Below are 11118 nucleotides of genomic sequence, written 5' to 3'. Positions count from 1 at the left end.
AGGACTGAAGACATCGATCAGCACCCGGAATAGCCGCCTCTTGCCGGGGCACACAGTTGTAACAGCATGAGATCTGTGGGGGAGGAGGGAGGGAGGGAGGAGGAGGGAAAAGTGTTGTTGTGCCAATTGTGAGCCATTGAATATATATTTAAGGAAGCACGATGAAAAGAAATAATTACAGATAAATAAATAAATAAATATATATATTTCATGAGTCGTCTTTTTTCTTGCTGTTAGAAGTGGTGGTGGATTTGTGGATTCTGTCGTTGTTACTTTTGTTGTTGTTGTTTTAATTGTTCTCATTCACTCCCACTCTCTCTTCTTTCCTACACTCTTTGATTGTCATTGGGTCGATGTCATCTCGTTCAGGGCAGTGCCTTCATGCCCCTGTTTCGACACTCCGGCGGCTCCGGCGGATTCCCCACCGGCTTCCGGGCGCCAGCGATTGCCGGCATCGATTCGGCGGACACGGCCGCCGCCACCCTCTCATTGTTGCCGCTGCGGCGGAGAGAAAGGACGGTGATTTACCCCGACAGCAAAGGGATCACGCAGGCTGAAATCACAGTCGCTCGACTTGCAAAGAGGGCTCACATTGAGTACCACCAGCCGGTGCGAGAAAAAAAGGCCGCCCAAGGAGGGGATGCGGAGTGCGGCAACGAGGCAGAGGCCGCGGTTGACACCGGGTCCGCGCAGGAAAACACACATCCAGGAGGCGGAGACCCCGTCGTCGAGCAGAAGAAGCAACAACTCCCACAAGGACAGGACGCAGGTTGTGGTACGGCGCAAGAGGGAGGCGAGGAAGAGGAGGAAAAGAGCGAGGTTGTGTCGCGCTATCCAGTAAGCCCGTATGGAAAACTTTATTTTCAGGTGGAGACCGATGCAGCCACTCGACATGAGTCGACGGGCATTATTATCATTGAAACTGAGCAGTTGGGCGTGATGATGTATGATCGCGCCGGTCGACAGTTTGGCAACCGTCCAGATCCTGGGTATCCCATCAAAGAAGAGGATGTCAACAACGCCAAGGCGGGCATGACACTTAAGGTTGCCTCCAAGACCGTTCTGCTTATAACAGCACTGAAAGAGGAATCCTTCCGCAGTGGGGAATTTTTTCTTCGTTATGAGCACCAACTTCGAAAAAAGGAAGAAAAACAAAAAGAAAAGGCTGCGGCCGCAGCAGGCTTACACGTTATAAAGCCTAAAATGTCTTTTGGCCAAAGCCTTTCAGGGTGCATTTTTGCTCAGCCGGTATTTCGCAAACGGCCACGGGACGGCCAAACCGGATTTACCGTTCCTGTTGCAGGTCGACCAAAGACGGGACCAAGCGGTATCCGGGCCGAACTGAAGCCATTACACGATCCTGACCGTGAGGGTGCCGTCGTACTCTTTCGGGCAGACTATAAGCGGGACGCCAATGGCCGCCTACAGGTATCTGTTGTGGTGGATCCTGTCATTGGTGACAAGTTGCGGCCCCATCAGAGGGCGGGGGTGCGATTTCTTTTTGACTGCATCACAGGGGAGCGGATGCCTGGCTATCATGGCGCCATCCTCGCGGATGAAATGGGCCTTGGCAAAACTATTCAAACCGTCGCCACCATCTACACGTGCCTTCGTCAAGGAAAACATGGGGTGCCTACGGCCCGCAAGTGTCTTGTTGTCACCCCTTCTTCGCTTGTGAAAAACTGGTGTAACGAGTTTGATAAATGGCTGGGCGAAGGGGCAGTGAAGTACTTTTCTATATCCGAATCCACACCAAAGGGCGATCGCATTATCTCCCGCTTTGATGGAGAGGGCGACGTTCTTGTTATATCCTACGATCAGCTAAGGAAGTATATCGCCCGTATCTCCACTCTTAGGTCTGTGGAGCTGGTGGTGTGTGACGAAGGTCACCGGCTGAAGAACGCCGAGGTGAAGACGACAAAGGCGGTGGACATGTTGCCGACACGCAACCGCATCATTCTCAGTGGCACGCCGATTCAAAATGATCTTTCAGAGTTTCACGCCATGGTGGGATTTGTCAATCCCGGTATATTGGGCAGTCGTGATGTGTTTGCGCGTGTCTTTGAGGAGCCGGTGATGCAAGGACGAGACCCCGATTGCCCAGAGCACCTTCGTTCCCTCGGGTCGGATCGCGCCCATTATTTGTCAAACTTAACGCAGCGCTTTATTCTTCGCCGCACGCAGTCAATTAATGAATCGTACCTGCCTCCAAAGGTAGATGTGACAGTGTTTGTGCGACTTGGAGAACTACAAAGTGTCGCCTATGAAAAGTTGTCAGATCTTGTTGAAAGTTCCTCGTGCCCGCCTCTTGTGCTCATATCCGCCCTGCGAAAGTTGTGCAACCACATGGATCTCTTTTACGAGGCGGTGTTAAATTCCAGCAAGGAGGAGGTTAGGGAGGGACGTGGTTTACCAAAGTCTGTGCTTCCGAAAGGATATAAGTCAGGGACTCTTTCTGAGGCGGCTGGAGGAAAAATGCATTTTGTCTCTCTTATGTTGGATGAGTTGCGCAATAACGGAGACCGTGACAAACTTGTCATTGTTTCGAACTTCACTCAGACATTAGATGTCATTGCCAACATGTGCCGTCAAAAACGCATTAGTTTCTTTCAACTTGATGGCAGCATGCCAGTCAAACGCCGGCAGGAAGTGGTGGACCGCTTTAATGTCCCCGAATCGCAGGAGATTGTCTTTTTACTTTCTTCCAAGGCTGGCGGTGTTGGATTAAATCTCATTGGCGCAAACCGACTGATTTTATTTGACCCCGACTGGAACCCTGCGAATGACGCCCAAGCAATGGGACGTGTGTGGCGTGACGGACAGAAGAAACGGGTCTTTATTTACCGCTTACTTAGCGCCGGATCCATTGAGGAAAAGATATATCAACGTCAGGTAAGCAAACAGGGACTCTCGGCCAATGTTGTCGACATGAAGAGTGACTCCAAGCAACATTTCACGCTGGAGGAGCTGCGGTCCCTCTTTTGTTATCGTAAGGATACCCGTTCTGACACGCATGATCTCCTGCACTGCACCAACTGCGAGGCGGTGGTGAAACTGTTGGCATCATCCTCATCTGGAGCAGGGAAGGCCAAGGAGCTCTCAGCGCCAATGAAGTTTCGTCGCGTTGGTGAGAAGAAGAGCGGACCTCGAATGGATGAACTAAGAGGATGGCGTCATTTTGCCCGATGTGAGGAGTTTCCACTAGACAAGGTGGTGCGTGCCATATCTAGCAGGGCACCGGGGTTGTGCAGCTTCATCTTTGCCGATGAGCGCGACAACACGGCGAGTGCGGCTACCAACGGTAAGAGTATGGAAGGCACCGGCAAGGCAGCCACAGTGCGGGTGGAGCGCCCCTTCGTGCAGGACGAGGAACAAATTATTTGCCCCAGTCAACAAGAGCATCTCTCGGAGGAGTCAGAGCTTGAAATTGAGTTGCATGACGACGACGATGAAGAAGAGGAAGAAGAAGAAGAAGAAGAGGAATTTGAGGAGGTGGAGGATGATGATGATGAGGAATAAAGAAGACGAGGAAATTCCACACAACTGTCCCCACCAAGAAATAAGAAGGGGACATCGAAAAAAAAAAAAAAAAAAAGTTGTGTGCTCCTACAGTACTTTCAAAAATGTTTTACTTTAGACACTTTTCCCTCTTCCGTATTCCTCACCCCCTCACTTCACCCCGCGTAGTTCTCCACCAGCTTCGCCGACAGAGTTGAATGGGTCTACACTTTACACATTTAAAGGAATCGCCGCTCGTTTATTTTTACGGTAGTCATTTGGCACTCATTTACAAGTGATCACTTTTCTTTTTTTTTTTTTTTTTTTTTTGGTTTGTTTCTTAAATTTGTTGCCAGCATCACGACTCCTGCCCAATCAACAGCGCAGCGAATGCGGACTGGCTGTCTGCGTGCCTCTCGAGCCGTGCGCAGAATGGCGTGTAAACGTATGTGTGCTGGCAGGAGGGAGGTGGAGGATATTAGCCGGCATTTCTTTCTTTTCCTCTCTTTTTCCTTTTCTTTTTTTTTTTTGCCCGCCGTGAAAGAATTAAACGCAACAACAGAGAAATACGTAAATTTTACCTTTTTACAAAATCAGCAACTTTTTTTTTTTTTTTTTTACAGTAACAAGCTAAAAACCCAACAAAATAAATATATATTTATATATTAAGCGTCTTGTGATCATGACAAGTCCGCAATTGAACGCGTCTAACTGTCAAGGAAGAGCAATCCTGACGGACCGCTACATCAACCGTGGCACCGCCTTCACAATGGAGCAACGCCAGAGGCTGCACATCCTTGGTCGTCTGCCGCCTGTCGTCGAGACGCTGGAGGAGCAGGTCGCCCGCGTGTACGGGCAGGTGAAGAAGTACGAAAAGCCGATCAACCGTTACCAACATCTTGTCTCCGTGCACTCGACGAACACGACCTTGTACTACGCCACCATCCTTGCCCACCTGGAGGAGATGCTTCCCATCATCTACACCCCGACAGTCGGCGAGGCGTGCATGGAATACAGCCACCTCTTTTTCCGTGAGCGCGGCGTGTACTTCAATCGCCTGTACAAGGGTCAGTTCCGGGACATCATGCGTGACGCGGGATACCAGAAGGTGAAAGTGGTCGTCATTACAGACGGCTCCCGCATTCTTGGCCTGGGCGATCTTGGCTCAAACGGCATTGGTATCAGCATTGGCAAGTGCTCTCTGTATGTTGCGGGTGCGGGCATCGACCCCCGGCTAATCGTTCCCGTCATACTGGACGTGGGAACGAACACCGAAAGGTACCTGCAGGATAAGGATTACCTTGGCATGCGTGAGAGACGCCTCGGCGACGAAGAGTTTTATGAACTTCTTGACGAGTTTATGGAGGCGGCCTCTGCTGAGTGGCCCAACGCTGTCATTCAATTTGAGGACTTCAGCAACAACCACTGCTTTGACATAATGGAACGCTACCAGAAAAAGTACCGCTGCTTCAACGACGACATTCAGGGCACGGGTGCGGTGATTGCCGCCGGCTTCCTCAACGCGATAAAGCTCTCGGGCGTTTCCCCGCTGCAGCAGCGCATTGTTGTATTCGGCGCAGGCTCTGCCGCTGTCGGCGTTGCAAATAACATTGCGGCGCTCGCTGCACGCATGTACAAATTCCCCGTGCAGGACCTTGTCAAGACGTTCTATCTCGTCGATACTAAGGGCCTTGTGACGACGACCCGCGGCGACCAGCTTGCGGCGCACAAAAAGTTGCTCGCCCGTACCGACGTCTCCGCGGAGGACTCAGCGAGGCTGCGCACGCTCGAGGAAATTGTGCGCTTTGTGAAGCCGACGACGCTCCTTGGCCTTGGCGGCGTGGGCCCCGCCTTCACGGAGGAGATTGTGAAGATGGTGATGCAGAACACCGAACGCCCCATCATCTTCCCGCTGTCGAACCCGACAAGCAAGGCGGAAGTAACGCCGGAGAACGCCTACAAGTGGACAAACGGCGCGGCGATCGTCGCGTCCGGCAGTCCATTCCCGCCGACGACTATCGGTGGCAAGACATTCAAGCCGTCGCAGGGCAACAACCTGTACGTCTTTCCCGGCGTTGGTCTTGGATGTGCGCTGGCAGAACCGACGCACATCCCGGACGAACTCCTCCTCACGGCGTCCGAGTCCCTGAACCTCCTCACAACGGAGGGAGACTTGCGGGAGGGTCGGCTGTACCCGCCGCTGGAGGACATCCATAACATCTCCGCCAACGTCGCCACCGACGTGATTCTGGAGGCACAACGCATGAAGATTGACAAAAATAACAAGCTGCCACGCACCCGCGACGAACTCCTTGCCTTTGTGAAGAAGGCGATGTGGAAGCCGGTATACTCGGGAGAGGTCGGCGAGCAGGTTTTATGAACCGCCAAAGTCTGAAGAGGCCAACGCTTTAATTTTTGGGGAATAGGAATGGAAGTAAAGTGGAATCATGTGTTGTATGGGAATAAAGAGGGCAGATGGTCCAACAAATAAATAAAATGAAATTAAAGAAACGAACGAAGAGAATGTTACTCACGCTGTTTAAAAAGTAATGTGCGAAAGGCGAAAGTAATGAAGTTAAAACACTAATCATTTTTTACGCTAAAAGGCAGATGTTGGTGAAGTACGCATTTGGAATTTTAAAAAAAAAAGGGGGGGGATGGGAAGGGGGGGAAGTGGTGCGCTGGGTCTACCCTAATTGCACGGATTATGTTCTGTTTATGTTTTCTCTATCTGTGTATGTGGTCCTGCACTTCTTAATAACAAATGTAGATGGTGTTGTGTGTCTTGCGCGTATGCGAGTGATTGGGTTTGTGGAGGCATCGGCATTTGGTGTCGCTGTCTCTTTGTTTGTTTGTTTGTTTTTTTCATGCCGTGTCTGGGAGAGTGGAGGGTACATGTGTTCTTGTCTTTTTTACTTTCTTTGTGTTCTACACTAGAGTTTAGGTAACGGTTGTTACTGCATCCTGCTATCCGTTGGGAGAGATAAAGAGAGAGGTGTTGAATTAAAATAAATCTGTTGTTTTAACTGAAGAGCTTTCGTTGATTGCTTTTTTTTTTTGATTGCGCTGCAGAGTGGATCATGCTTGCCCGGACTTTACTGCGTTTTGAGAAGACTGGACGCACTGCGCGTGGGGTGGATTTTTTGCGCAATCGTTTTACGAATAAGGCTTCTGCCTTTACAAGGAAGGAACGTGAGCATCTTGGCGTTGTTGGTCTCCTGCCTCCTGCGGTGGAGTCCATCGATGACCAAGTGGATCGTGTCTGGGTGCAATTTAATCTTCTCAGCTCCCCAATCAACAGGTACCAATTACTTCGTGGTATCATGGACATAAATGTGACTCTGTTCTATAAATTTGTTCAGAAACACATTAAGGAAACACTGCCTGTCATTTACACTCCAACAGTGGGTGAGGCATGTGAGCGTTACGGTGCCATTTTTATGAGAGACCATGGGCTGTACGTGAGCATGCAGGAAAGGGGAAATATTCGGCAGTGTTTGAAAAATCTTCGTAAACCCAACATTGATATTATGGTCGTCACGGATGGCTCCCGCATTCTTGGCCTGGGCGATCTTGGGGCTAACGGCATGGGTATCAGCATTGGCAAGTGCTCTCTGTATGTTGCGGGTGCGGGCATCAGACCAAGTCGCGTCCTGCCTGTCATGTTAGACGTTGGCACGAACAACGAAAAACTTCGCAACGATCCATTGTACCTTGGACAACGCACTTCTCGGGCCCAGGACAGGGAGTTTTATGAACTACTTGACGAGTTTATGGAGGCGGCCTCTGCTGAGTGGCCCAACGCTGTCATTCAATTTGAGGACTTCAGCAACAACCACTGCTTTGACATAATGGAACGCTACCAGAAAAAGTACCGCTGCTTCAACGACGACATTCAGGGCACGGGTGCGGTGATTGCCGCCGGCTTCCTCAACGCGATGCATGTCAGTGGTGTTCCCGTGAATGAGCAACGTGTTGTATTTTTGGGTGCCGGATCAGCAGCGACGGGTGTGGCGGAAATTATTGCAGAGCTCGCGGCCCTGGAACTTGAGACTTCTGTTGAAAAGGTCCGAAATTCTGTGTATCTGGTGGATTCGAAGGGTCTGGTGACGACTACACGTGGAGACGAGTTGGCGCCGCACAAGGTTCCTTGGGCACGTACGGATATTGCCCCTGAACAAAACGAATCCCTCCGTACGCTGACCGATGTTGTGCGGCATGTTCGTCCGACGGCGCTGATTGGACTTGCTGCTGCCGGTGGTGCCTTTACGGAGGAGATGATCAAGTACATGGCATCATACTGTAAGCGTCCCATATTGTTTCCGCTTTCAAACCCCTCCAGTAAGTCGGAGGTTAACCCTGACGACGCCTACAAGTGGACAAACGGCACCGCAATTGTAGCATCTGGTAGCCCGTTTCCGTCTAGCGTCGTGGACGGCAAAGTACTGAGTCCCGCGCAAGGCAACAACCTTTACATTTTTCCTGGCGTCGGGCTCGGGTGTGTCATTGCACAGTCGCCATATATCCCGCAGGAAGTATTTGTCACGGCGGCGCTGGCGCTTAGTCGCCTGGTTGATACCGAAGTTGTTCTGGCGGAGGGTAAGTTGTACCCGTCCATTGACGGCGTCCGCAACGTGTCGATGCACGTGGCAGTAGACGTCATTGAGGAGCTGCAGCGCATGGGGTTGGCAAAGACTGATCTGCCGAGAAACAAGTCGGATCTCATCAACCTTGTGAAGCAGTTTATGTGGGAGCCGCAATACCTGGAGCCGGAGTACTACCTGTCGAAGCGCTTTGATTAGGCCTCTTTTGTTGTTGTTTTTGTTTGTTTGTTTGTTGTTGTTGTTGTTTTTTGCTCCGCCGTGGAAAATTAAAAAAAAAAAATAAACGGGGGGAGGGGGGGTGGAATAAATAATGAGAAAACGAACGGACTTTTTTTTTTTTTTGTTTTTTTTTTTTTTTTTAAGTGTGTGCGTGTGTTTTTGTTGTTGTTTTTTGGTGTTGTTGTCCGTTTAAAGAATGCCCGTTTCAAATTCCTTCCTCGCATTTGTGTATTCATCCCGGTGTGCCCATTTTTACTTTTTTCTTTGTTTTTTGTGCTCCATGTATGTTTGTCTTTTCTGTTCCTCTCTTTGTTTGTTGCTTTGGTTGATGTGAGGGCTGATGACCATCGCCTCTGATGCGACGAGTGAGGAGGATGACGACTGCCAGTTTGAGTACGTGGCGCCCTCGGCAAACCGGGAGAAGGGGGCTGCAGGCGCTGGCGCCCAGCGGGTGCGCAAGACGGTGTACGAAGAGGAGCGCGATGCACGCGTGAGTGCCATTGTGAGCCAGCAGGGTCTTAAGCTGCCGCTACAGTCGGAGGCGGCCCCGGCCACGCTGCGTGCCACGGAGAAGGAAGGCAAAGTCACGGAACGGCAAGACGCGGAGGAGGAGGGAAAGAAAAGCACCAAATCCGCGCCTAACCCCACGGAGGAAGCGCAGCGACTGAAGAACCAACGCTACTCCATTTACCGTCGAAACAGGTACTTGAACCAGAATGCTCTGAGGGAAGTGGATCCCGGTACAAAGCGCCACATGCAGATTGTGTATACACCCAGCAATGCAGGGGGGAAGCAGTATCATACATTGCGGCGGGGGGGTTACACCGGAACCTTTTCAGGAGGACGACGGTTCACGCCGCGATTTCCTTCAGGGTTTAAAAGAAAACGGGAATGACGCTACACACACATCCCCCCCGCTATCCAAAAGAAAGAAATAAGCTGCGTATACATAACCGCTTTGCAAAGAATAAGAGACAGGGACCTCTTGGATATGATTTCTTCGTCAATGCTTTCCCTCTTCGTATATATATATATATATGTATGTATATGTATATGATTGTTTATTTTCTTTCCTCACGCTGCGGGTGGCGTATTTTGTGCATGGCCTCTTTTTTTTTTTTTTTTTTTTTTTTTTTTTTTTTAGTTTTTTCATTTTTTTTAGCTTGTTGATGCATTTTTCTCTTCTTGTTGTTCACATTCATTTCACTCGTTCTTCCTCTCTCTTCTTCCGTTTCTGTATGCATCTGGCCACAAGGGAGGGGTGGTGGGACGAGGGAGGAGAAAGGAAGGGGAGGGCGTGTTTGAAGGGCGATCGAAGAGAAAACAGTCATGTCGTTCTTTTTTGATGAAGACTCTGGTGATGAGCCTGCAAAGAAACGACACTGCACCGAACAACAGCAACGAGCGCAAGGACGTCCTCATGGCGGCTTTTTTAACGGCAACGGAGAGAAGGATGAAGATGAAGACGAGAGGCCCGTGTTGGCCAGAGCAGGCAGTGATCGGGTGGGACTGCGGCTCCTGCAAGGCATGCAGAAGCCCACGTCGTCATTATCGTCTGTGCTTCTCTCTGGGAAAGAAAAAATGCGTGTGGTGGAGGCGTACGTGCCCCTCTCCGTGGGAGGGTTCATGGAAAGCTCCGCAGAGACGGCCGTGGACAACCTCAGCCAAATAAAGCCTGGCAACGTCATGTGTCTTCGCAGTCCCGCATCCTCCGCCTCACAAGCGAGCAGCGGAATGAATTTTGTAAGGGAGACAGACCTCACAGAAGAGGAAAGACGTTACGGCAAGCGACTTTCTTCGAACATGACGCAGGAGCTCTTTGAGGTGGGCCGCGTGGACCGCGACACGGGAATGCTGGAGGCCATCTTTCTTGACGGAACGCGAAGGAATTTAAAGGCATATGCCGTGCGGCCCGCTGGATTTGTGGAGAAGGAACTTTTTCGGCAGTGGAAGCGTGACCCCAACTCTCGCCCGGTGCGAACTGTGTACGCAGCGTCACAGGACGCGAACGCATCACCGTCACTTTCGTCAACGACGCAAACGACAAGAACAACAGCTGTTGGCGGAGTCAACAGGAAAAACAATACGGCTGCAGTGGAACTGATGCCGTGGTGGGTGAGTCCCCAGCTCATTGTGCGGGTTGTCGAGAAGTCTGCGGGAGATCTGTTTGGGAAAAAGTTTGTGGTGAAATCCCTCTCCCGCAAGGAGGGAAAGATACGACTGGTGCCATGGCAGCGGTCCGCAGGAAACGGCGAGTCCGCAGAGAACTCCCTGGTTGACATTGTGGGGTGTGAGGCGTTGGAGACGATCGTACCCAAGGTGGGCGAACAGGGCATCATTGTGCTTGGAAATATGCGTGGAGAGCTGGTGAAGGTTATGGAACGGCACCGTGACGTGAATGGAGAACTTGCGTCGCTGAAGGTTTGCTCTACACTGACAGGGAACGAGTTTACCGTCGGGCCGCATGAAGTGTGCCAGCTGGCCTGCCCACGGCCCTAATATCATTTTCCAAAAGAAATATGTGGTGCAAAAGGGAAACGCATGCAGATGACGTGGGTGTTTGTTTGTTTGACTTCTTCTTCTTTGTTGTTGTTGTGTGGGGGGAGGGAGGGAGGGAGGGAAGAGAGCGTGTTCTCCATTACAAGTGGCTGTGTTGGTTTTTCTTGACAATTCTCCCCGTGTACGTTCCTCTGCGTATATGTGCATGTGCCCATGTGTTTCACCCCTCTCTCTCTCTCTCTCTCTCTCTTTTTTTTTGCATGGCTGCGGGTGGAACGGCCGTGGACGTGTCGTATTT

General features: G+C 50.9%; 5 protein-coding genes across 5 annotated transcripts, besides 13 other annotated features; all 5 read left to right on the top strand.

Annotated features, from left to right (window-relative positions):
• Positions 1-11118: part of a sequence feature (heterozygous, Esmeraldo-like haplotype) that runs on past the window's edge.
• Positions 166-207: a microsatellite.
• Positions 382-3519, top strand: Tc00.1047053508647.290 (DNA repair and recombination protein RAD54, putative; the record flags this gene model as incomplete). The annotated part of the gene is made up of 1 exon (XM_813167.1): positions 382-3519. The coding sequence occupies one exon, from the start codon at positions 382-384 to the stop codon at positions 3517-3519; it is 3138 nt and encodes a 1045-aa protein (XP_818260.1).
• Positions 3451-3483: a microsatellite.
• Positions 3802-3828: a microsatellite.
• Positions 3987-4028: a sequence feature (A-rich).
• Positions 4142-4167: a sequence feature (AT_rich).
• Tc00.1047053508647.280 (malic enzyme, putative) lies at positions 4181-5878 on the top strand (the record flags this gene model as incomplete). The annotated part of the gene is made up of 1 exon (XM_813166.1): positions 4181-5878. The coding sequence occupies one exon, from the start codon at positions 4181-4183 to the stop codon at positions 5876-5878; it is 1698 nt and encodes a 565-aa protein (XP_818259.1).
• On the top strand, positions 6579-8300 carry Tc00.1047053508647.270 (malic enzyme, putative; the record flags this gene model as incomplete). The annotated part of the gene is made up of 1 exon (XM_813165.1): positions 6579-8300. One exon carries the CDS (start codon positions 6579-6581, stop codon positions 8298-8300), a length of 1722 nt encoding a protein of 573 aa, XP_818258.1.
• Positions 8306-8351: a microsatellite.
• Positions 8365-8386: a sequence feature (AT_rich).
• Positions 8431-8462: a microsatellite.
• Positions 8662-9216, top strand: Tc00.1047053508647.264 (hypothetical protein, conserved; the record flags this gene model as incomplete). Its single annotated transcript, XM_813169.1, has 1 exon — positions 8662-9216. One exon carries the CDS (start codon positions 8662-8664, stop codon positions 9214-9216), a length of 555 nt encoding a protein of 184 aa, XP_818262.1.
• Positions 9344-9376: a microsatellite.
• Positions 9431-9481: a microsatellite.
• Tc00.1047053508647.260 (hypothetical protein, conserved) lies at positions 9651-10820 on the top strand (the record flags this gene model as incomplete). The annotated part of the gene is made up of 1 exon (XM_813164.1): positions 9651-10820. The coding sequence occupies one exon, from the start codon at positions 9651-9653 to the stop codon at positions 10818-10820; it is 1170 nt and encodes a 389-aa protein (XP_818257.1).
• Positions 10920-10942: a microsatellite.
• Positions 11047-11070: a microsatellite.

This window comes from Trypanosoma cruzi, genomic scaffold (genome assembly GCF_000209065.1).
Source record: "Trypanosoma cruzi strain CL Brener 1047053516987 genomic scaffold, whole genome shotgun sequence".
Classification (NCBI taxonomy): domain Eukaryota; phylum Euglenozoa; class Kinetoplastea; order Trypanosomatida; family Trypanosomatidae; genus Trypanosoma; species Trypanosoma cruzi.
This window is presented reverse-complemented; position numbering and strand designations above follow the sequence as displayed.